This window comes from Megalobrama amblycephala, linkage group LG17 (assembly GCF_018812025.1).
Source record: "Megalobrama amblycephala isolate DHTTF-2021 linkage group LG17, ASM1881202v1, whole genome shotgun sequence".
NCBI lineage: Eukaryota > Metazoa > Chordata > Actinopteri > Cypriniformes > Xenocyprididae > Megalobrama > Megalobrama amblycephala.
In genome coordinates, this window is record NC_063060.1 from 8,067,639 (window position 1) to 8,095,387 (window position 27,749).

General features: G+C 37.0%; 2 protein-coding genes across 5 annotated transcripts in view; one reads left to right on the forward strand and one right to left on the reverse strand.

Moving 5' to 3' along the window:
• Positions 1-27,749, reverse strand: part of camsap2b (calmodulin regulated spectrin-associated protein family, member 2b) — a 73,682-nt gene that overhangs the window by 17,750 nt on the left and 28,183 nt on the right. For both annotated transcript variants that reach the window (XM_048164141.1, XM_048164142.1), the window contains 8 exons: positions 17,938-18,015; positions 7,289-7,430; positions 3,662-3,801; positions 1,025-1,115; positions 855-939; positions 743-768; positions 417-486; positions 78-326 (listed from right to left, as the gene is read on the reverse strand). In XM_048164141.1, coding sequence (XP_048020098.1) covers positions 78-326; positions 417-486; positions 743-768; positions 855-939; positions 1,025-1,115; positions 3,662-3,801; positions 7,289-7,430; positions 17,938-18,015 — 881 coding nt within the window. The remainder of the gene's footprint in view (positions 1-77; positions 327-416; positions 487-742; positions 769-854; positions 940-1,024; positions 1,116-3,661; positions 3,802-7,288; positions 7,431-17,937; positions 18,016-27,749) is intronic.
• Positions 8,198-24,739, forward strand: LOC125251177 (sterile alpha motif domain-containing protein 9). 3 transcript variants are annotated; one of them, XM_048164128.1, is made up of 4 exons: positions 8,198-9,976; positions 19,283-19,341; positions 19,598-23,400; positions 23,482-24,739. In XM_048164128.1, exons 3-4 carry the CDS (start codon positions 19,599-19,601, stop codon positions 24,486-24,488), a joined length of 4,809 nt encoding a protein of 1,602 aa, XP_048020085.1. In that variant the 5' UTR covers positions 8,198-9,976; positions 19,283-19,341; position 19,598; the 3' UTR covers positions 24,489-24,739. The 3 variants fall into 3 exon arrangements, with proteins under 3 accessions (XP_048020085.1, XP_048020083.1, XP_048020084.1); XM_048164126.1 differs by having other exon boundaries at positions 19,598-24,739; XM_048164127.1 differs by lacking the exon at positions 8,198-9,976 and having other exon boundaries at positions 18,040-19,341; positions 19,598-24,739.

Below are 27,749 nucleotides of genomic sequence, written 5' to 3' on the forward strand. Positions count from 1 at the left end.
ATCCAACATCTATCCCTGTTGACATTTATTGTACATTCGCCCAAACAAAATAAAGAAAATAAAATTGCAAGAAGTACCCAGTGTAGTTTCCCAGACGATGTCTGCTGATTTGTCTGTTGGATTTTTCATCATCCTCCTCATGTATTTTGCTGTGGGCGTTCCCATTAACGGGCTGGAATGAAAGGTTCCTCCGCATTCCTCGGGCTGCATGGTGGACTTTAAAACACAAACCTTCTGTGCTTGCTGATCGGCTCAGTCCACGTCTTGAAGATGAACATGTGCTGTCATCAAGTGGAATCTCAAATGATATCCCATGAGCTGAAGACCTGAGGTGAAGACAAATATTTATATATCTGGAGCTTGTAAAGACAGAGTAAAAGAGTGAAAGCGATAGAGAGCTAATATAGGGCACAAACCGTTTCTCTTTTGGCCATGTCCCCACACATCCGTCCACATATGACAAGGAGGATGACTGCCTGATAACTGCTGTAAAAGAAAGAAATACCCATTTACTTCCCTGCAACAGCAAGTAAATGTTTACAACTAAATAAAAGCATCATCTACATTTATTCTATGCGTTCAAGCTAAAAATTGTATCAATATGTGTGTTCGCTGTGAATGGAACCTATTGCTAAAGCCATGTTTTACCAGTTGAGATACAGGATACACATAAAACTAAAGAGGGGTGCAAAATGTGTTTTTTAGTTTTATGAAAGAATGACTCAAAATTTTAATGTCTTACCTGAGTTGTCATTTTTAGGTTGTGACCTATAGAACGAAATTGTTTGAAATATAATTCTTGCATAAAATCATGACAAATGAGATCTCAAACTTGCATTGTATATAAGACAAACCTAGACTGCTCTGGACTGCCTGGTCTGTGGATCAGGTTTTGTTTGGTTATGGGAGCCATATTATTGGACTGGGATGGGTTAGAAGCTACAAAAAAAAATATATGAAACTTAGAGTTAACCAAATGCACAGCATGAACACCAAACATAACGGCCGACGAGATGGACCTTACCTTTGGTATTGAGTGTGCGGGGCCGAACAAAAGATGGTTTCACAACTTCACACCACCAGAATAGCTCTGCCATAAACACAAGGTAGTTACTCTGAAACACACAAACAGATGTTAATATTAATTAGAAGAAAAAGATACAGATCAAAGACAGGAGAACTGAAGAGACATGGATGGATGAATTTTACAATCTCTTGAATTTTGAAAAAGAATGAACAAAAGGTCTGATGTGTGTGTATGTGTGTTTTTGTGACATATCAGGACACAAATTTGTATAATGACATGGGTATGACAGGTATTACAAGGAGAGGGTGACTTATGAGGACATTACCCCATGTCCCCATTTTTCAAAAGGCTTATAAATCATACAGAATGAGTCTTGTGAGAAAGTAAAAATGTGCACAGTTTCCTGTAATGGGTAGGTTTAGGGGTAGGGGTAGTGTAGGGGGATAGAAAATACGGTTTGTACAGTATAAAAACCATTACGCCTATGGAATATCCCCATAATTCACAAAAACAAACGTGTGTGTGCGCGTGAAAGAGAAGTGCTGCTCATGTAATGTTGTTCTATAACCACAAGGTGCCACTGTTCTCCTTTACATAGAGATTGAGCCTTTACAGAACTTTACTAACTTAATGACTACAGTGTATTTAAAATAACAGCAAACTAGCATACTGTATAATGTATGCAATATATATTGTCTTCTATTTGAAAAATGTAAAAACATTGTCACATGATCTTATTGCATTGCATATTAAGTTAAAAAAAATGGCATCCAGCTATTATTTCAGAAAAAAAGATTTCCTTTAATCCAGGTTTGTGTGAATATGATGTATACATTTAGAGGGTCATGTGTTTATGTATTCATCTGACATCAACACATTCTGTTGTGAAGGAAAAACAAGTGCAAGTTTACGCATTTGAAATACTATAATAACTCTGCAAAATGCACTTTCATTAGTGTATATCCTAATATAGTGTATTTATTGAAAGAAACTGCACAGCAGCCATGAGAAGAGTCTCTTTCAAAACATAAAAGGGTGTTCTGACCCGACAAGAGGAACAAAGCAACCGGGGCAGCCTGACACGAACAGAACAGACCCAGCACTCTCTGCAGATTTATTCAGTCCTGACACCTTTATTTCACCACAGTTAGGGGCTGTTAGCCTCATGAAAAAGGCCTCATTTAGTGTAATCACAACATTTAAAGCCTAAATAATCAAAGAAATTAGATGTATCTTTGTTTTACTGAAGAGCATGTGACTGGCTGAGAGCATTTTAATCTGGTTTACATAATCGACCACAGACTCATCTAACATAACGGCAAATCCACGGCTGCCGGTTTGGAAAATTTAACACATTTGCTCAAAAAAATATTACTGGCTGTTGTTATGATGGTGGCTGTGTGAGGTAACGGCTACACATGGAGTGTGTTTATCTAGACAAACTGCTTCAATAACATTACTGTCTGAGGCGATCCACATAGCAGCGCTCTCACACACACAAACCATGACTCAGTCATTCCAAACGGTCAGATTTAAAACACGCACTAGTAGTCTTTCCCATCCTGCATCAGCCCTGCTGAAATTCCCTGTAATACTCCAGTGATCGCTCATTCATCCTGGCCTCAAACTAAAAAAAAGGATATTCAGTGGAAAATCACCACAGAAAGTGGCCATAATCTGTATCCTAGAAACCATACAATGTTTGCAACACTGAACCAAATGCGAAACACACATCCTACTCATTGTGTTGAAACATCTGAGAAAACTTCAGATACTAAATCATACCAGGAAAACAAGCAATACAATTTTCCACTGGTTAGTCAGCTTACATATTATGGTCTTCAGTATTATGGTGGAATTAAATCAGCACACCAAACGAAAGTTTTACAATTTCTGAAGAAAATGACAGCAGCGCTTGTCATGCAACACTCACCACTCAACTCACCACCACAGCCACACGGTTTAAAGGGATAGTTCACCCAAAAATTAACACTGTCATCATTTACTTATCCTCATGTTGTTCCAAACCTGTATGAATTACTTTCTTCTGCTGAACACAAAAGAAGATATTTTGAAGAATGTCAGTTTTGGTGACCATTGGATCCCATTGTATGGACAATGGACAAAAAAAACAAAAAAACAAAAAACAGACATTTCTCAAAATATCTTTACCCTGATAGCACACTTAGAAGATGTCTTTAAGATGTTTATTATTTAGAATGTATGTAAAACTGACATCTTAAAGATGTCTATCAGATGTTTGTAAGTAAATGAGTAATGATAAGTAAATGAAGACAGAATTTTCATTTTTGAGTGAACTATCCTTTTAAGAAAGCACAGATCTCTTCAATAAGCCACACAGGTTCATGTCTATAGAATAAATAGTGCAGGACAAGACGTTTAATATTTAGAGTAAAGGGTTTGTAACTCTTAGTATGTTAAACAGTAATAGTGATGTAACACTAAATACATGCAAAAACAAACGCAAGAAATGTGAAAAAATATAGTATAGTATCAACATCAAAACATGTCAAGACGATCTATCGATCGAAATAAATCTATCAATCAATCTTTCAGTAAAACTGTATCAGTGAAAGAAGTGAAGAAGTTCTGCATGGGGACGTCAGGCCTTACCTTGATGGTGCTGGAGGCATACAGCATATCCTCCAGGGTGAAGTGACAGCAGTTGCTGAGGTTTTCCCTGCAGAACTCCTGGATCAGCTGGAGATTGTACAGACTGTCAGCCAATGACATTGTTTCTTTGATACAGATGTCTGGATGGGGAGGGAACAAACCACATAACAGCCAATGACATTTTGAATTAATCTGAGGGGGTGGAGACAGAACACAAGAAGAAGCCAATGAAGTCTTTGAGGGCGGGAGCAGAATGTGTGATGTAATGAACAGAATCCTCCAAGTCACGGGGTGGGGATGTGTTTATGTTTGAATAACTGCTTGTCTGTTCTCTCTCAAACTTCCTTTCACGCACTCCTACTCACTCTGTTTATTCCTTTCACTCATTTCTTCTTCCACCCTCATGTACCCTCAATCGTATCAAGAAATGTATTCTTTTATTCAGCAAGGATGCATTAAATTGATCAGAAGTGATAGTCAAGACTTTTATAATGTTACAAATGATTTCTTACTCAAATAAATGTTGTTCTTTCTACTCGTCAAAGAATCCTGAAAAAATGTCTCAGTTTTCACTAAAATATAAGCAGCACAACGTTTTCAACATAGAAAATATTAAGAACTGTAAACTGTAATAATGTTTCACAATATTACTGTTTTACTGTATTTTCGATCAAATAAATGCAGCTTTGGTGAGCATAAGAGACTTCTTTAAAGAACATACAAAAACCCCAAACTTTTGAATGGTAGTGTAATATTGTAAAAAAGTGACATCAAGAGAGTTTTGTGGTACAAATTATTTTCTTTTAAACAGAGTTTAAAATCAAAGAAACCCTGCCATTATATTGATAAGTCACTTTTAAAGAGAGACAGAGACTATGTCCTTCAGCTGACCCTGAATATTTGAATGTTATTATGCTAATGTCATGAGGGACATCAGAGGGAGTTTAGTGGATAATGTAGTTTTTCTTGATGTTGTTTCTGTGTGTATGCCTGTTATCTACAGGGCCAGATTAGGGGCAGAGTATTTTGTTGAGGGTTTATCTGTACAGGCCTCTGTTGGAGGGTATGTACTCAACTACACCTCTCAATGAAACATAATGAAGACAGTAGGAATGCACTCTTTCTGACTTAAAGGGTTAGTTTACCCAAAAATGAAAATAATGTCATTTATTACTCACCCTCATGGCGTTCCACACCCGTAAGACCTTCATTAATCTTCGGAATGCAAATTAAGATATTTTTGTTGAAATCCAATGGCTCAGTGAGGCCTCCATAACCAGCAATGACATTTCCTCTCTCAAGATCCATAAAGGCACTAAAAACATATTTAAATCAGTTCATGTGAGTACAGTGGTTCGATATTAATATTATAAAGTGACTAGAATATTTTTGGTGTGCCAAAATAAACAAACAAAATAATCACTTACATAGTGATGGCCGATTTCAAAACACTGCTTCATGAAGCTTCGGAGCGTTATGAATCAGCGTGTCGAATCAGCGGTTCAGAGCGCCAAAGTCACGTGATTTCAGCAGTTTGGCGGTTTGACACGCCATCCGAATCATGATTCGACACGCTGATTCATAACGCTCCGAAGCTTCATGAAGCAGTGTTTTGAAATCGGCCATCACTATGTAAGTGATTATTTTGTTTGTTTTTTTTGGCACATCAAAAATATTCTAGTCGCTTTATAATATTAATATTGAACCACTGTACTCACATGAACTGATTTAAATACAGTACAGTCCAAAAGTTTGGAACCACTAAGATTTTTAATGTTTTTAAAAGAAGTTTCGTCTGCTCACCAAGGCTACATTTATTTAATTAAAAATACAGTAAAAAACAGTAATATTGTGAAATATTATTACAATTTAAAATAACTGTGTACTATTTAAATATATTTGACAAAGTAATTTATTCCTGTGATGCAAAGCTGAACTTTCAGCATCGTTACTCCAGTCTTCAGTGTCACATGATCCTTCAGAAATCATTCTAATATGCTGATTTGCTGCTCAATAAACATTTATGATTATTTTCAATGTTGAAAACAGTTGTGTACTCTTTTTTTTTCAGGATTCCTTGATGAATAGAAAGTTCAAAAGAACAGCATTTATCTGAAATACAAAGCTTCTGTAGCATTATACACTACCGTTCAAACGTTTGGGGTCAGTAAGAATTTTTATTTTTATTTTTTTGAAAAGAAATTAAAGAAATGAATACTTTTATTCAGCAAGGATGCATTAAATCAATCAAAAGTGGCAGTAAAGACATTTATAATGTTACAAAAGATTAGATTTTAGATAAACACTGTTCTTTTGAACTTTCTATTCATCAAATAACCCTGAAAAAAAATATTGTACACAAATATTTTGTACAACTGTACACATTAAATGTTTCTTGAGCAGCAGATCAGCATATTAGAATGATTTCTGAAGGATCATGTGACACTGAAGACTGGAGTAATGATGCTGAAAATTCAGCTTTGCCATCACAGGAATAAATTACTTTGTGAAATATATTCAAATAGAAAACAGTTATTTTAAATTGTAATAATATTTCACAATACCAAACTTTTGGACTGTACTGTATGTTTTTAGTACATTAATGGATCTTGAGAGAGGAAGTGCCATTGTTCCCCATGCAGGCCTCACTGAGCCATCGGATTTCAACAAAAATATCTGAAGATGAACGGAGGTCTTACGGGTGTGGAATGGTATGAGGGTGAGTAATAAATGACATTATTTTCATTTTTGGGTGAACTAACCCTTTAAATTGTAGACTTTTAGGCAAAATCCCCAGAAAATGGTTAAGTCTAGTCTAAAACTACACACAAATTAGATTTGATCAGACTTAGCACAAGATTAAATTACTACTATTGGTACAGTTTAATGTGGGAGATGTGGTCTAGCAGTTAGAACACATACCATGACACAATAAACCTATAACCAAAACCTTTAACCTTTAACCAAAAGTCCAACTCATGGCATGTCCCAAATCGTGCCATAATCATTAAAAATAAAATTTTAATATAATATAAAAGTTTAATATAAAAAGAATCTATTAAAAATCTATTAAATTAATAGCTTGCCACTTTGCCCAAAAACACAAATTGTTATCATTAAAATCACTAAAATTTATGTCTGTTACAAAGCTATCGTATTCTGACCTGGAAGACCTGGTTTACAGAGCATGAATCGTGGATTACTTTTTTGTCTTTTTGTAAATTGACAGCCTCTTATCACTGCATAATTTCATTGTATGTGAAAAAGCAGCATGATTATTCAAAATGTCTTCTTTTGTGCTTCATAGCAGAAAGTCATATGTTTAACATCAGGGTGGATAAATAATGACAGAACTTTTGATTCTGAGTGAACTATTCTTTTAAATAAGAGTGAAAGTCTACAATAAAACCAACCGCTCACGGTCCCAGAACCACTTAATGAACCTATTCCCTTTCCTGACATGCCATCATTGTATATCAGGGCCTAACGCCACTGTATCAATTTAGATCTAATGCAACTCTATAAATTTGAATAAAATATTCACATTATAATGTGAGAAGGTTGAAATGCTTGGAGAAACATATTCATTTTTGTCAAATCACAAAGAAGAGTTTCCAGCAGCAGTACCTTCCAGTGGCACAGCATCAGGACAGTAGAAGTGCAGTAGTGCAGCCAGTGAACAGCCATCTGTGTTGTCCTTCAGGATATTGTCCACCAGGGGGAAACATACAGCCGGACGTGCTTTAGAGTCCTCTCTCCTGTACCGCCCCTGTGGATTACACCAAAAACCATAGATATGAGCTGCGTCCCAATTCACAGGCTACATCCTTCGTAGGACATATACGAACACCTTTCGCGTTACAGCAGCGCAACAAAGGCTGTCCCAATCCAAAGGCTCCTTTGAACACAGCCTTGTTTCGAGGGGAATGAAGAATACAAAAGATGGATCCTTCATCTCTCACCCTACCCCAGAATTCATTGCGTGATGGTGATGACAGAATTTTTCGAGAGAAATTGCCGGATTACACTTTTAAATGTAAGTATTGGGTTTCAACTTACTCAAATATCCAATTGATACAAATGTAAAAATAAAACATATATAATGTAAAGCGGTTCAAAAGGTGACTTATATCTTACCAAGATGCAATTTTATATAGTTTATACTCTTTATTATGTACATAAATGGACCAATGTGAACAAAGTTGCAGTTGCTAGTCAGTTTGTGTGTTCAAATGTACATTTTTGAGCAACATTTTCCACTTGTGTGATGTCATTTCTAGTGAGAAATTACTATTTTAGTAATTAAATATTTGCTTATTTATCACCAAAGCTGCCTCAAAAGTTTGTCCGAAATCGTGAGGTTTCGTGAGGTGCCTTCGTGCATAAAACAGTGCCTATAAAGTCATTGCCTGTAAGGCAGCAAGGTAACAAGTCAGCTGATGTCTATGTTTTCGGACGCAGCCTGGACGTTGAAAAATTCTGAAACTCAGAGGGTAGATCAACAGACTCAACAGGCCCTGTGGAACGAGACCATCGCGGGGGTAGTGAGTGTTGGGGGTCGGGAGTTACGCCTGGTCTAATGCGTATCTTTTTGTGCTTATATCTCAAGAACGCCAAAATCTAATCGAATCTAGCCGGGAAAAAGGCCTTTCCAATGAGCCCTTCCCCGAGGTCCTAGGAGGTTGGGTTGAGGACGGGAGTTACGGCCGTTTAAAGTCGGGGGTCCCGCGTTCCCGAGGCCTGCGGCCGATGTGGCCGCTCAAGGGCCCAGAGGGGACCTTGTCATCTGAGTTTGAGGTTGCGGCAACTTTCGGTTCCTGAGTTAGAAGCAAATATGTACCGGGATTGTGACGTCATTGGCGGCCGCCATTTTAAATCGCGCCTGGTGGTTTTTGGCTAATATCTCGGCGAAGATTCAATGAAAATGCCTGAAATTCATAGTGTGGACAGAGTTCATCTAGACAGTTCGAATGAGCCTGGTGCTGGCTGGATTGGTTGAGATTTCATTTATAAACATAGGAACATTGTCATTTTTCATCATTGTAACTGTTATAACTTCTATACCTGTTGCCTACCTATCTCTGTATTTGTCATGCTTATTTAGAACCATATGTGGCATATGCTCACTTATTTTCATGAAGTTCCGAGTTTTCGTTTACGATTTATAGGCTTTTGAGTATATTTTCTAAATGACCCTGTTATAGTGACCCAACTGATAAAGTTCAACTTTTTTTGATAATTATTGATCTAGAGAGTCAAGAGAATTGTCCTGCACTGGTTTCATTCCAATTGGGCGAAAAATCTAGGACTAGTTCGCAAAAGTAGGTTTTTCACATAATCATGAATATTTAATGAATGATTTGATTGACAGCAATGGTTCTTGAGGCAAAGTTGTTCAGCATGAGGAGATCTATCAAATGATATGCATATTGTCGTATGTGTGAAACGCCACATGATTACAGAGGCGTAAAACTCGTTAGCGCCAACTAGTGGCTGATTTCTTTCAAAATTCTTACAGACCTCTAGGACCATGAGTCGAACATGCCCACTGAGTTTCGTTCCGATCGGCCTCAATTAACCTTGTCTAATAGGTGCTCAAACTTCATTGGCCGATGGCGGCCATGTTTTTTGAGATACGCCAATGTCCTCAAAAATGTCCTCAAAGTCCCCTTGGACCAAGACACTGCATGCCAAATTTCAAGTCGATCGGACCAACGGTTGCGTAGTTACAGCTGTTTTCAGTTTTTTTCCAAGTTATAGTGCCACCTAGTGTCCAATCGATGCGATTTTGTTATCGTGACTAAAGAATGAGCCCATACACATGTGTACCGTGTTTGGTGCAAATATCTAATTTCTTTCTCGAGTTATAGCTATTTTAGTAAAAGTGGCTCCGCCCACATCGTGCATTTTGGCGCCCCTTAGCGACCAAAATTCAGAATTTCACATTTTACATACACCTGTGGGAACTTTGCCTCAGTATCATAAAACACCACCGCACGGCATTGAGAACAGTGTAGTTTTTACCGAGCAAACAGCAGAATCAGCGACAAACATCGAGAAAGACCGTGGCAGCTGTTCACAAACTCTGGCAGCTGCTAGTCTGTCCCAGAAGTGGTGCTGCGACCTGGCTGCCGCTGCCAAGATTTGAGCTTGCTCTCTCCCACTTTCCTTGAAAGGGACTTTGCTGGAAGGTTTCGGGTTACGGCTGCATCAAGATCACCAGAGTACAGCAAGTTTGCTCTCCTTCGACATTGTTATTGCTGCAAGGAAGTTTTCTGCAGGGGAAAATTCGGATTTTTGTTGCTGTGTGAAACCGTGAGTAGGCTACGCTTTAAGTCTGAATTCAGTGTTGACGAACGGATAAGTCAATATTCCAAAGAGTGTCAAATATCCGCAGCTGTACTGGTTACTGTATGATCAGTGAAATCGCAAAATGGCCTTAATTGCTAAATAAACTGAAAAATGTTACGTTTTCTAAGATTTATTTCATGCATGGTTTGCTTCTAACAGCGCGGCACGAGCCTGCGGCGTCATCTGCGGGACACGAGCATGTTCAAGCTCAAAGCGCCAAAAAAAATTTATTCTTTTAAATTAATTCTCTGACATGGTGTGATGAGAATGTGAGATGAGATGGCTTTAGTTTGATCATCAAATCGCAACGGTTGTGATGTTGTTATTGTTCAATAAAACAAATACTTTTTAAAACAAATACTTTATAAAAAAAAAAAAGATATATTCATATGTTTTATTCACTGTAGTGGACATCAGGACTCAATTAAGTTTCAGGATTTTCTTTAACCAAGCACTGTATAAAAGATGATTCTTAACTATGTTATGAAAGATATAACAATGATTTGATGTACTATTTAACTTATGCAATGTGTAAAATGGCCATAAGAGGGTTTTCCCATTTGATCTAATGCATCAGTACATCTATCTATACATGTATCTATTTATTTATTTATACACTTATCTAATTTGCATATTAATGTGTTCTTGGAGCAACATGTAATGAAAAATGAAGTGTAATAATGGGAGTAATAAATGGCAACATTTTCATAAAGGTGCCATCGAATGTTCTTTTTACAAGATGTAATATAAGTCTAAGGTGTCCCCTGAATGTGTCTGTGAAGTTTCAGCTCAAAACCACATAGATTTTTTTAAAATAATTTTTTTAACTGCCTATTTTGGGGCATCATTAACTATGCACCGATTCATGCTGCTGGCCCTTTAATTGCACGCGCTCTCCGCCCCCCCAGAGCTCTCGACTCTATCGTTGCATAAACAAAGTTTACACAGCTAACCCTCAAAATGGATCTTTACAAAGTGTTCGTCATGGAGCATGTCTAATCGCGTAAGTATGGTATTTATTTGGATGTTTACATTTGATTCTGAATGAGTTTGAGGCTGTGATCCGTGGCTAACGGCTAATGCTACACTGTTGCAGAGATTTATAAAGAATGAAGTTGTGTTTATGAATTATACAGACTGCAAGTGTTTAATAATGAAAATAACGACGGCTCTTGTCTCCGTGAATACAGTAAGAAACGATGGTAACTTTAACCACATTTAACAGTACATTAGCAACATGCTAACGAAATATTTAGAAAGACAATTTACAAATATCACTAAAAATATCATGTAATCATGGATCATGTCAGTTATTATTGCTCCATCTGCCATTTTTCGCTATTGTCCTTGGTTGCTTACCTAGTCTGATGATTCAGCTGTGCACAGATCCAGACGTTAATACTGGCTGCCCTTGTGTAATGTCTTTCATAATGTTGGGAACATGGGCTGTTACGTAACAGTCGGTGTTATGTTGAAATTCGCCTGTTCTTCGGAGGTCTTTTAAACAAATGAGATTTACATAAGAAGGAGGAAACAATGATGTTTGAGACTCACTGTATGTCATTTCCATGTACTGAACTCTTGTTATTCAACTATGCCGAGGTAAATTCAATTTTCAATTCAATGGCACCTATAAGAATATCAAATATTTCATAAGAATATTGATCATTTCTTTCCCTATTCACTTTTTGTGAATCCCAAAATGCCTGATATAGCCTACATGCTTTAATTCCTGGTGTCTACTACAGTGGACGTATGAAATTGATGTCCTGTTTCGTAACAGAAAGTCATATTCTGGTTTGAAATCCCATAACAATTTCCTGAGATGTTGATTTATGACAAACAATTTGAAAATGAGATTTAAATGATAATTGCTAAATATTATCATATTTCCATTAGGGATGGGCAATATCTTATTGTTTGTGATATACCAGTTAAAAATTCTCCCCACTATAAGAATTAGTCTTCCCATGATAACAACGATAAAGCCCAGTTGATGACATATTTGTGTCTGCGACCCATTCATAGCTCATGTGCAAAGTGAAAACAACCATGGAAGGCGGACGTAAAGCTGAGGAGGAGTTTATCGCTAAACTAGGAGCTACCTCTAGAATTTGGATCTGGTACATACATAGTTTCACTCGCCGAACGCTTTTAAAGTGTTAGTTCACTCAAAAATAAAATTTCAATGAAATTACTGTCATTCAAAGGTCCAGAAAAGTAGTAAAAACTTTGTTGCAGCGCTTCCAGGTTCTATGTCTTAACGCCAGCTCAGTATTGGCCAAATACTGAGCCGGCGTTCGGACATAAACACAGAAGCTCTGCAACGGAAATAGTGTAGAAGAATGACCGGGGAGAGACAAATTTGTTGAGTAAAGTCATTATTAGGGCCCGAGCACCGATGGTGTGAGGACCTTATTGCTCAGTCAATTCTTCTTCTCCGAAATGAATCGCATTTTTGAGGGCCTAAACATGCTCGAAAACTCATGAAGCTTTTCACACACGTCAGAAGTGGTGAAAATTTATATCTGATATAGGTTTCAGAATTAGGTGTGGCAAAATGGCTCAATAGCGCCATCTACATCATTTCAATTAAGCGCCCTTCGTGCTATGTTTCACATACAGGTATGAAATTCGATAGACACATGTAACAGGCCAATACCTACAAAAATGTTCCTGGGTGCAAAATCTGAAAACCCAACAGGAAGTGGGATATTTTTCTCTGCAAAATTTGTGCACTTTTTGCCATTTCCAGACATTGTACTTTAACAAACTCCACCTAGAGCTTTAATCAGATCAATGTCATATTTGGTCAGTCTAATCTAAAGGCATTTGCACCATTAAATTGCAAAGATATTGACTTTTTCGCTGAAGGGCATGTCCGTGGCAGAATAACAAAGTTCGATGTTTTGCCATGAAACAGGAAGTTGTTATAACTTGGGCATACAATGTCCAATCTGCCCCAAACTTCACATGTTTTATTAGAGTCCTTAGGTCTTAACTTAAGATATGATAACTTCATTTAGGATTTTTCACAAATTCGTATTACAGAAGTAAATCTTAACTTGATTTAGGATTCTTATCCTATCTTACAAAATCTCATCTTATCTGTGGTTAGGAAATCTTAAACTGCTCCAAGTTCGGTAATCAACTGTCAGGCCTGTTACCAAGCAACCAATGACATGCAAACTGATTCTGAGGTAAACCTACACTGCAAAAATGCTGTTCTTACTTAGAATTTTTGTCTTGTTTCCAGTCCAAATATCTAAAAATTCTTTGATCAAGAAGCATTTTCTTGACAAGTAAAAATTATTTTCTTGTTTTTAGGAAAAATAAGTCAAAATTAAGTGAGTTTTTCCTTAAAACAAGCAAAATAATCTGCCAGTGGGGTAAGCAAAATAATCTTAATCCAAACTGAAAACAAGATTATATAGCTTATTTTTGGTTTGATATAAGATTATTTTGCTTACCCCACTGCAGTGGCGGCTGGTGCAAAAAATATTTGGGGGGGGCGCAAAAAAAAACAAAAACAATTTAGAAATGCAGGAATGAATAGGCTAATTGTTAAATATCCATTTAACAAGTGATATAATAATGTATCTATCTAAAACACGGAAAATTCAGTATTTAAAGCATGCCATAGGGCTGAGATCTAAAAAAATATCTGTATTTAATTAAAAAAAAAAAATTATTTAAGATCCTGCCCAATATTGTCCTAGAAACAATGTTCATATTGAAGGCTATAAAAACAAACATGAATGTAACTGTGTAGTATATGCTATAAATTATGTGCAAAAAGGGGTCAAATCACATTAGGCCTAGGCTACATTCTAAAATTGTACCTTTACAATCTAAAAACAAAATGTTTTTTGAAGCAGAAATTAAATACACTAAACTAAAAATGAAAATAAATAAAAACAAAAGAACAGACTAATAATTATTATTATTTTGATTACCCTACAATAGTCACTTTACACAGTTACTGCTATCGTACAAATACACTTAGTTGTAGGTTCGAAATTCTACATATGACATAATTATGTTCGCCAACAAAAACAAATTTTCAACAAATATTTTGAGCAAAATGTATTTTACTCAGATTGAACTCCGTCTGTTCGGCGCGCGGCGGCGCTCGTTCACGGAAGTTTGTGCTGGCTGAAGGCTCGTCCACGCCTGACTGCAAAATGGAAATATTTTCTCGACTTTCTAACTTTTACAGATGGAGAATATGTCTGTGAAATGTAAATTATGCACTGAGGAAATTATTAAATGTCACTTCAGCTTAAAAAAATTATTAATAGAGGTATGTTTGTTTCCACCAATCGCTGCACAAGTTAAGGTTACGTATGATGACGAAAGCACGTTAGTGCGAGCCCTCCCGGAACCCATAGAGATTGCATTGCAGTGTCTGCAGTTCGAAAAAAAAGTTCTTTGAATGGAAGTCTATGGGAGCACTTGAGGCAAATCTCCGCCAGACTGAAATGCCCAAAAAGAGGCGGTACTCCACAGAGCGTGACTCGACGCCGATTGGATTATATCCAGAGGCAGAACAAACAGCCTAGCAGTGACAGGTAGCGTAACTCTGTGGTTGAATGTGATTGAAAAATCCGTCCCTTTCTCACTTTGGTGGTGCGTCGCCCTATTGCCCTAATGAAGAAACCGCCCCTGCCCCACTGGCAGATTATTTTGCTTGTTTTAAGGAAAAACTCACTTAATTTTGACTTATTTTTTCTGAAAACAAGAAAATATGTTTTACTTGTCAAGAAAATGCTTCTTGATTTAAGAACTTTAAGATATTTTGACTAGAAACAAGACAAAAACTCTAAGCAAGAACAGCATTTTTTGCAGTGTAAAATCAAAATGGAGAAACAATGGTGCGCTTTTAATTTTAGTGTTCCGTTGTAATGGTAAAGCATGTTTTATTCGGCAAGTTTTCACCTTCGCTCACTCACGAAAATAAGGAAGTATTTAATCAAATGGCAGCACATCCTCTAGGTCCTCCAAAAGTCTCTCCTTTATCAACCGTCATTGCTCTTTGTCTTGTATAATTAATAAATGTTACGCCATTCTCAAAATTGTACTGTGATTTTTACTGTTGGATTTTTCAAATAGGTTTGAAGTTAGGACACCAGTGGGGTTGTCCTAAAGTTAAGACAGCTTTTAGGATTTTTTGTCGAGTTAGGATACTTCTGTAATACCTGTTTCCTAGCCATAGTTAAGATAAGATTATGCACTTAAGAAATGTCATTCTGTAATAGCTTTTGTCCTAAATGAGGTCCTAACTGAAATTACCATGGTTACCAAGCAGATAAGATAGGATTCTGAAGTTAAGATCTTTCTGTAATATGCCCTGGTCTGAAGACATCTACATGGCAATATTCAGTTGCAGTCATAGCACCACCTGTGGGCAACAGGAAATGACATGTTTTACACTGTGATTAACTCCTCAAGGAGATTTAATCATACAACACTTGGCTAAGTGCTAATGTATGCAATTTACGCCACAAAACGGGAAGTTGTGGTAACTCAGGCATACAATGTCCAATCTGCTCCAAACTTGTGTGATAATAGTCCTGGCCTGAAAACATCTACATGGCAATATTCAGTTACAGTCAAACATCACCTGTTGGCAGCAGGAAGTGTGGCACTTTGAAATGACTTTGCCATAATTCTCCTGTATTTACACACTTGCATGCATGTCGCTCACTGTTCACTGTTTTCCTAAGGCCAACGGGTGGCGGTGAGCCCAGGTGCGAGTGCCCTTTCATCGCTGCTTGCAGCTTTAATTTTTGTTTGTTTTTTTCCACACAAAAAGGTTCACTGAGGTTGAACCACTGTAGTCACATTGACTATTTTACTACTTTTCTGGACCGTGAATGATGGCAATTTCATTGCTTTCAATAAAAACCTCTAGGATTTCATCAAAAACCTCTTAATTTGTGTTCTGAAGATGAACGAAGGTCTTATGGGTGTGGAAAGACATGAGGGAGATTAAATAATGACAGAAATGTAATTTTTGGGTGAACTAACCCTTTAATGAGCACTTGAAATTTCCACTCTCCTTCAAGCGATCCGTAAAGCGCGCTGATTCAGTTCATCTCAATGAATGCACAGTGATTTTGACGCACAGTAACGCTAGTGTGAGGCGCCAAACTTTGCTGAGAGCGCTCAGTGTTTCTCACACTCTCAAAGAGAGCATGAAAGAGTCTTGCGTACCACACAAAGCTGACGTGCTACATGTAAGTGATATTCTTTGTTGTATTTTCCTGTGAAAATAATGGAGTTCATTTGGAATTATTCCGTCATTAGGACAACCAGAAACTAATGTGCAAACGGCAATCTGATTTGCTGATGCTCACCTATTACTGTCCCTGTTTTGATTTCAGCAAATCAATGAGTAAACACAGACAACGTGATTAATATTCATTAACCCAGCAGCTCATCAATCCTTAGTTTTATATTGTTATTAGCAGTAGAATTCGAAGTAGCATTATTAGCCTATTACCTTATATTATTGTTATAGTATTATTGTTAGTTGTGTTTTTTTTTTGTTTTGTTTTTCAGAAACACCGAATGACCAACAATGTCTTAAGCACCACCACCAGCCTTAAGTTCGGTTAAAATGACAAATATGCATTCATAAGGTTTCATTCATACATTGTTACAAAGGTGTTTTTTTTTTTAGTTTATTAAAGATCATTAAGTAATGCTTGATTATTTGCACTCTTGTAATTTTGTAACCTAACTGAAGACGTGGTTCCTGTTATTGTTACTTTTGCTGTTTGCACCATGAGGGTATAAATACAGAATCTGTTTACATTTCAAACTTGTAATTGATTTGATTTATTATTGTGTATAATTAATTTTTATTCTGTGATGGGTTTTTTTTTTCAGTACAGTTGTATTATTTAAACTATTTAATGTAAATCTGCCACTTTTTCATATCTGCAAGGACTGGTGTTTTGGACTTTTTTTTGTAGCCAAAACAGTGGTGAATGATACTGTTTATATTGTCATTGATATCATTATTGCAATAAATACAAAAAAAAAAAAAAAAAAAAAAAAATTGTGATCAATTAAGTCCATATGGCCCATCCCTAATTTCCATAAGAATGTTAAATTTGATCATTCAATCAATTTCAATCATATTTAAAGACCAAGGAGAGGGAGTTATGCTTGGGTCTCAGGAGATTATTTGCTTTATTTTGGTTTATAGTAATTAACCAGTGATATAATTTCTGGGATTTATTTATATTTTGCTGAGTAAATGTTAAAATTGAAAGCACTGCAGTAATCATTTCTAACACTTGTGGGATTAACTTTACTAATGGAGAGGCCCTAGTTGAAAATTTTATATAAATTCAGCATCCATCTAAAAGATGGAAAACCAGGTTCCTGTATGGCTTACACTGTTTCCAATATAACTTCCTATTTATATCTCTCTATTTCTTTAAATAATACTTTCTATAAATGTAAATATTTGTCAAATATTTTGAATAAATCTGAAATGCAATGCAGACATATTAAATGCTATGTTTGTTTTTGTTTTTTTCCCCCAATAGTTTTTGTGAAAGCTTAGCTAACATATGTGGATTGACTTTGGTAGATTGTCCCAAACATCTGCAGGACAATTTATGATTTACTTGTACAATGAGGATATGTCTAACCTCAAAGGAAAGACACATTTGTATGAACCAATTCTGTAGCGGTAGCCACACTAACCGTAGAAATTGTTGTTGAAGTGTTTGGAATAGATATGATTTTCACAGACAGATCAAGTCTTTCTAAAGTAAATGAAGACTCAGTAGATAATTTATCTCTTATTTAATTACATTAATTCATCATTACTGTAGTCTGTTTTCAATAACATCCAAACTTAAGAATAGTTATTTCATAGTCAATTTTTTAAAATAATAATTCCTCACCTTTTGAACTGCGCAGGGTTCTCCTATTTCTCGAACTCTCTGTTCTTGGGCCAAAAGGTCTCTAAGATGTTCATTGACCTGCATTGGAAAATTAATACACATACTGTAGCGTACATATAGACAAGCACAAATAAACACTGATTCATACACAAGATTTTTCTTTGCATTTTGTATTTACATACAGGGCTTGACGTTAACACCTGCCAAATGTGGGTGGATTTCAGCAGTGGCAAGTAACAAAGTCACTCCAACTAGCCACTTTGGCAGGTTAAATTTTATATACCCTATATATATATATATATATATATATATATATAGCCTAAATATACATTTTTTCAATTGTAGTCTTTTAAAAAGGCATCTGAAATAATAAACAAAGAGCAATGTCGCTACATATTAATACTGAAATATCTGAAACGCTTCTATTACTCATTTTCTGCAGAATAGACATTGATATATGATACCAGCTGCGCTTTCTCGCTCTCTCATCTCTACGACATTGAGTTGACACATAATGAATAATGTCAAAATGCCTGTCTTGGCAAGTATTCACATAAACGCAGTCAGTTATGTTTTAACGCATGTGTAAAAGTATAATGCATTCATGTGTCAGGTCTTAAAGTGACAGCAGCCTAATGGCTCATTTCCACCGAGCGATACAGTAAAGTGCAGTACGATTCACATCCGGCTTGTGTTTCTACTGCCAACAGTATTTAAAAAATGGCGCCTTGTGTTGTCATTCCCCTCGTAGAATGAGCAAGTGACAATTCTCTGTCAACCAATTGACATTCTGCAGTGAGTCTAGCTACACCCTTTAGGTACTAGACTACTGTGCTAGGTACTCCATGCAAGGATCCCAAAAAAGTGGTGCGATACGGTTCGGTAACTTCTGACAATCAAAACGGAAATAATTGCATACTGTAATGTACCGCTCAGTGAAAACAAGTCATAATTTACGATAAAAATACCTATATGGCAGTTTTTCCCCATGATATTGATATTAAAATTGTGGCCAATGAAAATGCTGAGAAGCTAGTAACTTTGGAAAACCACTAACCACAGTGGCTGGTGAGCAAAAAAGTTCATGTCATGACATGCATATTAGACAAACTGTCAGTTCATATCAAGTCTATGATCTAAATAATCAGGCTTTTAAAGGTTAAATAGTTAAAGAACAGCTTTAAGAACTTTCAAGACACCTGGGCAGAGTAGCATTTATGGAAACAAATCACAGATGTGTACAATTAAGAACTACCTGTAGTGTTGTGTTCTAGACCCCTGGAACAGTGAAATACTGTGTGTAGATTTAACTCAAATATGTCACTCTATTTACTTGTCTTGTCAGGTGGATGCTTGGTAGCAAAGGATGGACAGAGCTTAGAGTGTTTTCATACTTCACAAGAGGTAAGATAAACAACATAACATACTATGATCTCTATTATTCATGTTCTATATTTTGGATATTCCTCTTACTACAAAAGGACACTTTTAATATTTTAGTTTGCAGCATGATAGTAAACACCAAAAGTTGTCTTAAAAATGCTCCAGATTCAGAAATACGCCACTGTAAGATGGATTGGTCTGCTTTTGACTGTTGTATATTGTGCAGAAGTTAGACGTTTTTTTTTTCTTTATTAATTAGTTTTTTTATATATTTTAGTATGGCAACAAGCCAACAGACAGAACTTCCTCTTCGAGTCAATGACTGGACGAGAGAGCAAGTTTATTACTGGATGACTGAGCTGATTAAAGTGGATAAAAAATATGCAGACAAACTGTATGAGGAAGAAGTATCAGGGGAAGAACTAGTCTGTTACGAGCTCAGACATCTGCAGGAGCTTGGTATTAAGCATGGACCAGCTGTTAAGATTATCACCACCTTAGAGAAGTTAAAAATGAAAGAACAAGAGGCCAGGCTAGACACAACCATGGAAAACAAAGACAGAGTTTCAACACTCCAAACTAAAATATCTAAAAATACTAAGGAATCCAAGAGAAAACCAAAAACTGAATTTAAAATGACTAATTCCATGGAAACAATAACAGAGTTTGGAAAAGATTCAATGGATAACATCTTTCAAAGTGGCAATCCAAAAGAAGACTCACAACCAAGTGACCCCTCAAGCGCTTCCCCTTCACAAAATAGAGATGTTCCACTTTCAGGAACATCTGTCTGTACATCTTCCAAAGAAACTGAACCAACAGAGTCAACTGACCCTAAAACATCAGACATTAATGCTTATGAAGTTGCTGAAAAGGATAAGCAGATGAGGAAGTATGCATCCTTGCAACACTCTTGTAGTCTCTATCCATTTGATCAGAACTCTGCTTCTCACCGATACATTAAAAACTACACTTTACCACCAGAGACGGGACCAGGTAATCTGATCGATCCAGTTCATGAGTACAAGTTTATGGGCAGAACAGATGATATGAATGTGATAAAGAAGAAGTTCAATAAAGAGGTGTTCCGGTTTGCTGCTGGGTGTATGAACAGTCGCACAAATGGAACCATCCACTTTGGTGTAGCAGACTCCAAAGACTCTCAATACGCTCATGCTGAGATTATTGGGGTCAGTGTTGACAAGAAGGACACTATCATTGATCATTTTAATCAGGGCATTAAACCATACTTTGAAGAACACACAGATGAAGCAAAGGCATGCATCAGGCAGCCACGCTTTGTAGAAGTGCTCTGCTCTGACAGCACCCTGTCTGGCAAGTATGTCATAGAGGTGGATGTTGTTCCATCCCACAGCATAGTTCAAGGTAAGCTGTTTAAAATCCAGACTCTGGATGAGGACAATCAATGGAAAAAGAGCAAGGGAAAATCACTCTTTATCAGAGATGGAGCTGCAACCCGAGATATCTATAAAATTAGTAATCCAAAAGACTTGCATGATGAACTGACTCGAATAAATGAGCAAATAAATGTTCTGGATGACAGGAGGAAGGAGGCAGAAAAGAGGCAGGAGAGCAAAGGCATGTCAAACCAGGGGGAAAAGCTGAAGAATCTACTGACATGTGGAGGAAGCAGACTGGATCATTATGATTACTTCATCATTGTAGCAAACAAAAGCCATCCTGAACAACTCCAGCATCTTCAGTTCATGACAACATTGAAACTGTTCTGTGTGTTGGACTTTGATCCAAACTCTGTAGTAAATGGTTCCTGCCACAGATACAGAGATGTTCGAATTGCAAATCTTCACAAACCAAGCCAGTTCCATGGGGACCCAGGAACAATTGTGAAAAATCTCAATTTGTACAAACAAACAAGTTGGGTATTTTGCAATGGCAGAAAAGACCTGAACACGGAAACTGATGGACCACTCCGACCAAGTGAATGGTTAAAGCATAGAGCAGGAGAAGTACAGGACATGATCTCGTTCATCTGCAACCCAGACACTCTTCCAAGAGGACGATTCTTAGTCATATTTCTCCTACTCTCCACTGTTGAGGCCATGAATGATCCAATCTTTGATACTTTCATGTCATTTTATAAAAACCTTGTGGGTTCAGAAAACACATTAAGTATTTGCACTTCAGATGCTTCCTTTCAAAAATGGAGGGATTACATTCAAACTAGATGTGAACAAGACATCAGTCAGCAGAGTATATATGACTTAGAGCTCAGTGAAATCAATGGGACAATACTGAAACTGGGACAGAACAAGCAAAATGCTCAGAGACTTCTTCCATCTGCTGAAGGAAGTTCAGTGATTCTCCAAAATAAAGATGAGGACCTGATGATGTCACTCGATATCCTGTGTGAAAATGAATGTGAAAATGAATTTGATGAGAGCTCTGCAGAATTTGAAGAGTTCAAAATTAAAACTGAATCTGAGTTCTATAGAGGAGGCAAAGTGAAATGGTGGAACTTCTATTTCTCAGAGCAACCTGCAGCAAAGCCATTCATAAAACGAGAAAAACACTCAAAACTAGAGCACAGTATCAGATCTCAGATCAAAGATCCCAAAAGTACTTGTGTCATGCTGAATCTGTTTCATCACCCAGGGTGTGGCGGCACCACCATGGCCATGCATGTGATGTGGAATCTGCGAAAAGAATTCAGATGTGCAGTGTTAAAAGACAACATTGTTTCAAAGGAAGAAGTAGCCCAACATGTTGCTCATCTGATAGTGTGTGGAAAAAGTGAGCATTCATTAAAAACTCCAGTACTGCTACTAGTGGAAGACTCAGAAGAAACAGAAAACACACTAGAACTCCAGCATTCCTTAAGACAATTCACAAGAGAAATGGGGGCATTCGTCATCATCTTAAACTGCATACGTACAAAAACTCCAAAAGACAGACATAAGAAAAGTGTTGTTCAGAGTGAGTTCATTACAGCAGAACTATCTGACAAGGAAAAACTTGCTTTTGAAATGAAGCTTAAAGAACTTCAAGAAATTAAGTCTTTCACAACTGAAAACTTCTACAGTTTTATGATCATGAAAACTAATTTCGACCCAGTATATGTTGAAAATGTTGCAACTAACATACTAAAAGATTTCAGAGTTGAAAGCAAACAAGCACGGCTCTTCTGCATACTGGCTTTGCTGAATTCATATGTGGCTGAACCAGCCGTCTCAAGATCCTTATGTGAAGATTTTCTTGGCATTAAATGGGCATTTTGGGGAAGAGAATCCGTGTTGGACAAAATGGAGCCTTATTCCTGTTTGCTGATTGAATTTGGGGCAAAAGAATATGGGGGATTCAAAGCAATTCGCTTTGTTCATCAGCTTCTTGCCACAGAATGTGTCAAACAACTAGAGGAGAACCATAACTGCTCCAGAGCGGACATAGTCTTTGACATGTTGCATTGCGATGCCTTTTTCAAAACTTTTGCAGTGAAAGATGTTTTTGTTCAATCAATGAAAAGCATGCTGATCACTCGTCAACGCAAGACATGTGGTGATGAGAAAGACACTCTGTTTTCACCACTGATAGAAGACATAAACTCAGGAGAAGGTGGTCTAAATAAAACACAAGAGATTTTTATTGCAGCTTCGGAAAGGTTTGAAAAAGACTTTACAATTCCTCAAGCTCTATCAAGACACTTGTACCTGAAAGAGAGGAAATTTGCTGAAGCTAAAATGTGGGCAGACAGTGCGAAAGCCATCAAAGAAAATTCCTACACCGTAGATACAGTTGGACAAGTTGCAAAAAGTGAATTAAAACACAAACTTGAGTGTAAAAAGCAAGAAAAGAAACCATGCACAGCTGAGGACATGATGGAATATCTTGAGTTAGCAAGCACAGCAACCAAAGCTTTCAGAAGAGCTCAAAGCCTGGCAAAGACAGATGATGCCCAAGAAAATGAACAGGAACTTTACAGAAAGTTAAGCCCATATAATATATCTGGCTACATGGGTGAAATTGACACAGCCATGACTGTTTTTGACATCATCAGAAAACTGCCATTGTTTGAGAATGGTGATCCAATGAAAGATCATTACATTCAGAGCTTTCTCAGAGGAAATCTTCCCTGTGTAAATATCCCAGTTTCTAAAAACAAATCCAATCTTGAAATTGTTGCTGTTCTTCAGGGCTATGAATCTTTCCTTACATCTTTAAAATCACAGGTGAAGGAGGCATTTGACTTCCTGGAAATTTACTTCACTTACTTGAAAGAAAAAGGATCTGATGACATGAAAGATGCAAAGATTCGCAAGTGGATCTCAGAACACTATCAACATTACATCTCATTATTTTGCAGCTCTGTAGAGGACAAACAAAAAGAGCAAAAGCAGAAACCAACACTGAGTTTGAACATGGAGATTGAAGAGTGCCGAATGTTCCTGGAGGAAAACAGGGCAGATACGTTCCCAGGCCTTCTCCAATTTTTGGAGCACAATAAGGATACAGTACAAAAGATTGCTGAAAAATACTCATTCATATATAAGAATTCTCCCATCAAAAGTACCAAGGACAAAACAAACCATCTGCTTGCACATATAATACTGAAGTTGATTTGGCCGAAATCAAAGTTATCAAAATCACTTGAGGACCTAAATGAGCTTTTAAAAGACATTCTGCAAGATGTTGGTACACAGCACCCATACCCAGAGCCTTTCTATCTTGCCATACTGTTGCTCTGGCCAGGCAGAAATGTCAACAGTACTGGCATTAAGATGTACGTTGATAAAATCAGAAGCTCAGCAAGAAAGAATCTCTCTCATATGTACAGAACAAGGACAACCATCGCACACTTCTTCTTGGGAAAATCTGATGGAATACAGAGGCTGGTGACGAAAGTTTCCCTTGACAGATCCGAGATCATAGGTAGTGTGAAGAATCGCAACATGCTCTGGCAAACAGGAGAAATCTTTAGGGAAATCCCAATAAACAGCAAGCTCCTCAGAGTAAGTGGAACTATTGAGCAAGGTGAGGTCTTCACAGAGCATGGACATCTCAAGATCCCTGTACGTCCTGCATTTCTGGGTGGAGTGAGAAGCGGCTTCAGCACTGAGAAAGTGTCTTTCTACATTGGCTTTGCCATGGATGGACCACTTGCTTATGACATTCAATATAAAGATGACACATAATGTATGGCAACTCTGTCTAAGAAATCTGATGTCCGTCAAGATATTGGACTGTGCCTTTGGTCTTAGTGACACCTGCCAAACACAGTAAGCCTACTTTTTTCCACAAAAATGGTTCGCTCTCTTTTTGATTATTTTTTAACATTAACCACACATTTTGGATGGAATAAAATGAATAAGATTTTTTCATATCCAATGAAAAAAATAAAAAATTTACAGTTTAAAATAATCTCAAATAAATATGTATTTATCTATTGGCATTGAGTGGTGTTTTGTCTGTGGCAAAAATTCTGGTCTAAGTCACAGGTGACCCATAAACTGGAAAGCTACAAAGAAAACTCAATCACAGCTGAGCTCCTAAGCAAAACACTTCAAGGAACAGTTCTCCCAATAACAAAAATTCTGTCATTTACTCATTCTCATGTTGTTTAAAACATGTATGACTTTCTTTCTTCTGCTGAACACAAAAGAAGATTTTTTTTAAAGAGTGTTTCGAGTTCAAACAACATTAAACCCCATTGACTTTAATGTATGGACAAAAAAACACTGGGAAATTATTCAAAATATCTTCTTTTGTGATTCCGGAGAAGAAAAGAAGGTTTGAAACAACACAAGGGTGAGTAAACGAAGACAGAATTTTGTGCTTGCTCTAAAAATTTTCATAAGAATTTTCTTGTTAAGAGTTTTTCAATTCAGTGCTCGCTAAAACTTATTTTGATGTTTCCAACATAGCAGCTGGCCAGAGGAACTAGAACAGGCAGAAATGCACTGTGGGATTACAGTTGAGTTCTGAAGCTTTCACATCAAACAAACCAAACATATGTGCATCTTAAAGGGATAGTTCACCCAAAAATGAAAATTTGCTGTTAATTTACTCACCCTAAGGCTATCTAAGATGTAGGTGACTTTTTGTTTTTTAGTAGAACAGTAAAAAAACCCAAAAAGTTTTAGCTGAAACCGTGGTCCTTGGTGATTCAAATAATGCAAGTCAACTGCTAAAGTCACTTTGAGAGTCCAAAAAAAAAAAAAAAAAATACAGGCAAAACAAATTTAATATCTGTGGCTCCTGACAATACATTGAGGTCTTATAAATCGAAACAATCAGTCTGTGCAATAAACTGAACATAACTTACAACATTATTACCTATAATCCACATACTTTGCAAATTGTTCTGAGTCTATTCATGACAGTCTGGAGCGCATGCTTCCTGACGCATAATTACTTGTTAACATGCCTAAACCAGGTTTTAAACTTTGTATGCTGAAGACCCAAGTTTGTTTTGAAGACAAAAAACGTACCAAGTGCAATGTTCTCTCACCTGATTTCTAACATGTGCTCACAGTGTTCAGCGTGGCTTTAAGAGCAGAAACGAAAGAACATATGTAAATTGTGCAAGCTTATTTTATCCATTAGATTGATCCCATCTTTTTAACTGAACTTTCTGAGCTTCTGACTTACCTATGTCCCATGTCTCCAAATGCTATCATGCTGGGTGACATTAACATTCATATAGATAATGTCAATAACACAAGTACAAGTGAATTTTTATCTAGTCTGGATAGTTTTGGTATGCAGCAATTCACTAACTTGCCCACTCATTCTAAAGGGCACATCCTCGATCTCATCTGCTGTTCTGGCATAATTCCTTATAATTGTACTGTTTCTGACTTGTCCATATCAGACCATCTGCTTGTGTCCTTCTGCACCCAACTGACAGTCTTCAAGGTAAATTTGTGTCGTTCTATCAAATTTCGGAACATTAAGAACATTGACGTGTCTACTTTTGCTGATGAACTTGCCATCTTCTCCAGCAAAGCTAATTTTTCTGACGTTGATGTACTGGCTTCTTATTATAACAATGGACTAACTGAGATTTTGGATGTTTATGCACCTGTGAAAACCCGGACTGTTTCTTTTAATCATTCTGCTCCATGGTTTACTCCAGAACATTGTCAACTTAAAACTAAAGGTCGTAGGTTAGAGCGTCTGCATGCCAAATCTGGTCTCACTATACATAAACAAATGCTTTCTGAACATGTCCAACTTTACAAGGATGCACTGTCTAAAGCTAAATCTGACTATTACTCTAATGTAATTGGAGCCAGAGAAAGGAACTCAAGATCACTTTTTTCTGTGGTAAAAAATATTTTACGACCACCGGATTCTCTGCCTTCAGATATGTATTCTACCACATTATGCGACAATTTTATGGCTTTATTTGAGTCTAAGATTAAAAATATTCACCAACAATTACTTGCTAGTATCACAGGTCATAATTTCTGCTGTTCAGTTTTTCAAGTGTCCCCACACTCTGTTTTCTCTACTTTTTTATTACCAACTGAGGTGGAGATTAGTGTTGTAGTCAAGACCACCTAAACCGAGACCAAGACAAGACCAAGACTTTGAAGGGTCGAGACCAAGTCAAGACCAAGACCAGTGCAAGTCCCCACACTGCATGACACGCTTATGATAAAATATGGAATATGTATACGACTGGCACTTCTCTCGTGTGTGTGGGTGTGTAAGAGAGAAGTTTTGATAAAATTATCAAAAGGCATTGCAGATATGTCGGAATTTATCTTTTTCTTCTATAAGCAAATAAATGCGAACAAATACTTAAGAGCTGAATTTAACTTAAACATTTATTCAGAACTAAGTTGCTTCTCCTTATTTTCTCCACTTCTGAGATTAAAGTTTCTGAGAAGCAAAAACATAATAAATTGGTTAGATGTAAAGAGATAGAATGTCTGCACATATTAGAGAGTTACATTATACTTTTAGGACAAATTTAAAAATAATTTAAGAATGATTTTTAGACAGGCTCACAAAGTCTCTTTTGGTGAGCCTGAGGTAGGAATGGGTGACAAATCTATATATCACGATATATCTTAAAGTAAAGAAATATAGTGTACATTGATATAATTTAATATTTTATTTATTTTTTATTTATTTCTCGATTATTTTCTCGATCGCCCCCAGGTGGTTGGTCCCAATAAAGCTCATAATCCCCACCCCCTTATGCTTGCGAGTTTGCTTTGTGAAAAGCGCTCGCGCACATTATAAAACTCAAAGTTCCGTAAAAATGCTAATCTCGATGAGGTATTAAAAAATTTGGCTGACATCTCTGACAGCCACGGTCACGATGACGGCATAGCTTGCTCTCCTGTCTCCCGCACTCACGTGTGGAGCGCGCGCGCGTGTGTGTGTGTGTGTTGCGATGTGATGTTTGGCGGCGCGGCACAGCGCGGGGAGGGGAGTAAAAA

What these genes read in the sequence shown, in the direction of transcription:
- LOC125251177 (XM_048164126.1), top strand. Translation starts at nt 19,599, where the DNA reads ATGGCAACAAGCCAACAGACAGAACTTCCTCTTCGAGTCAATGACTGG.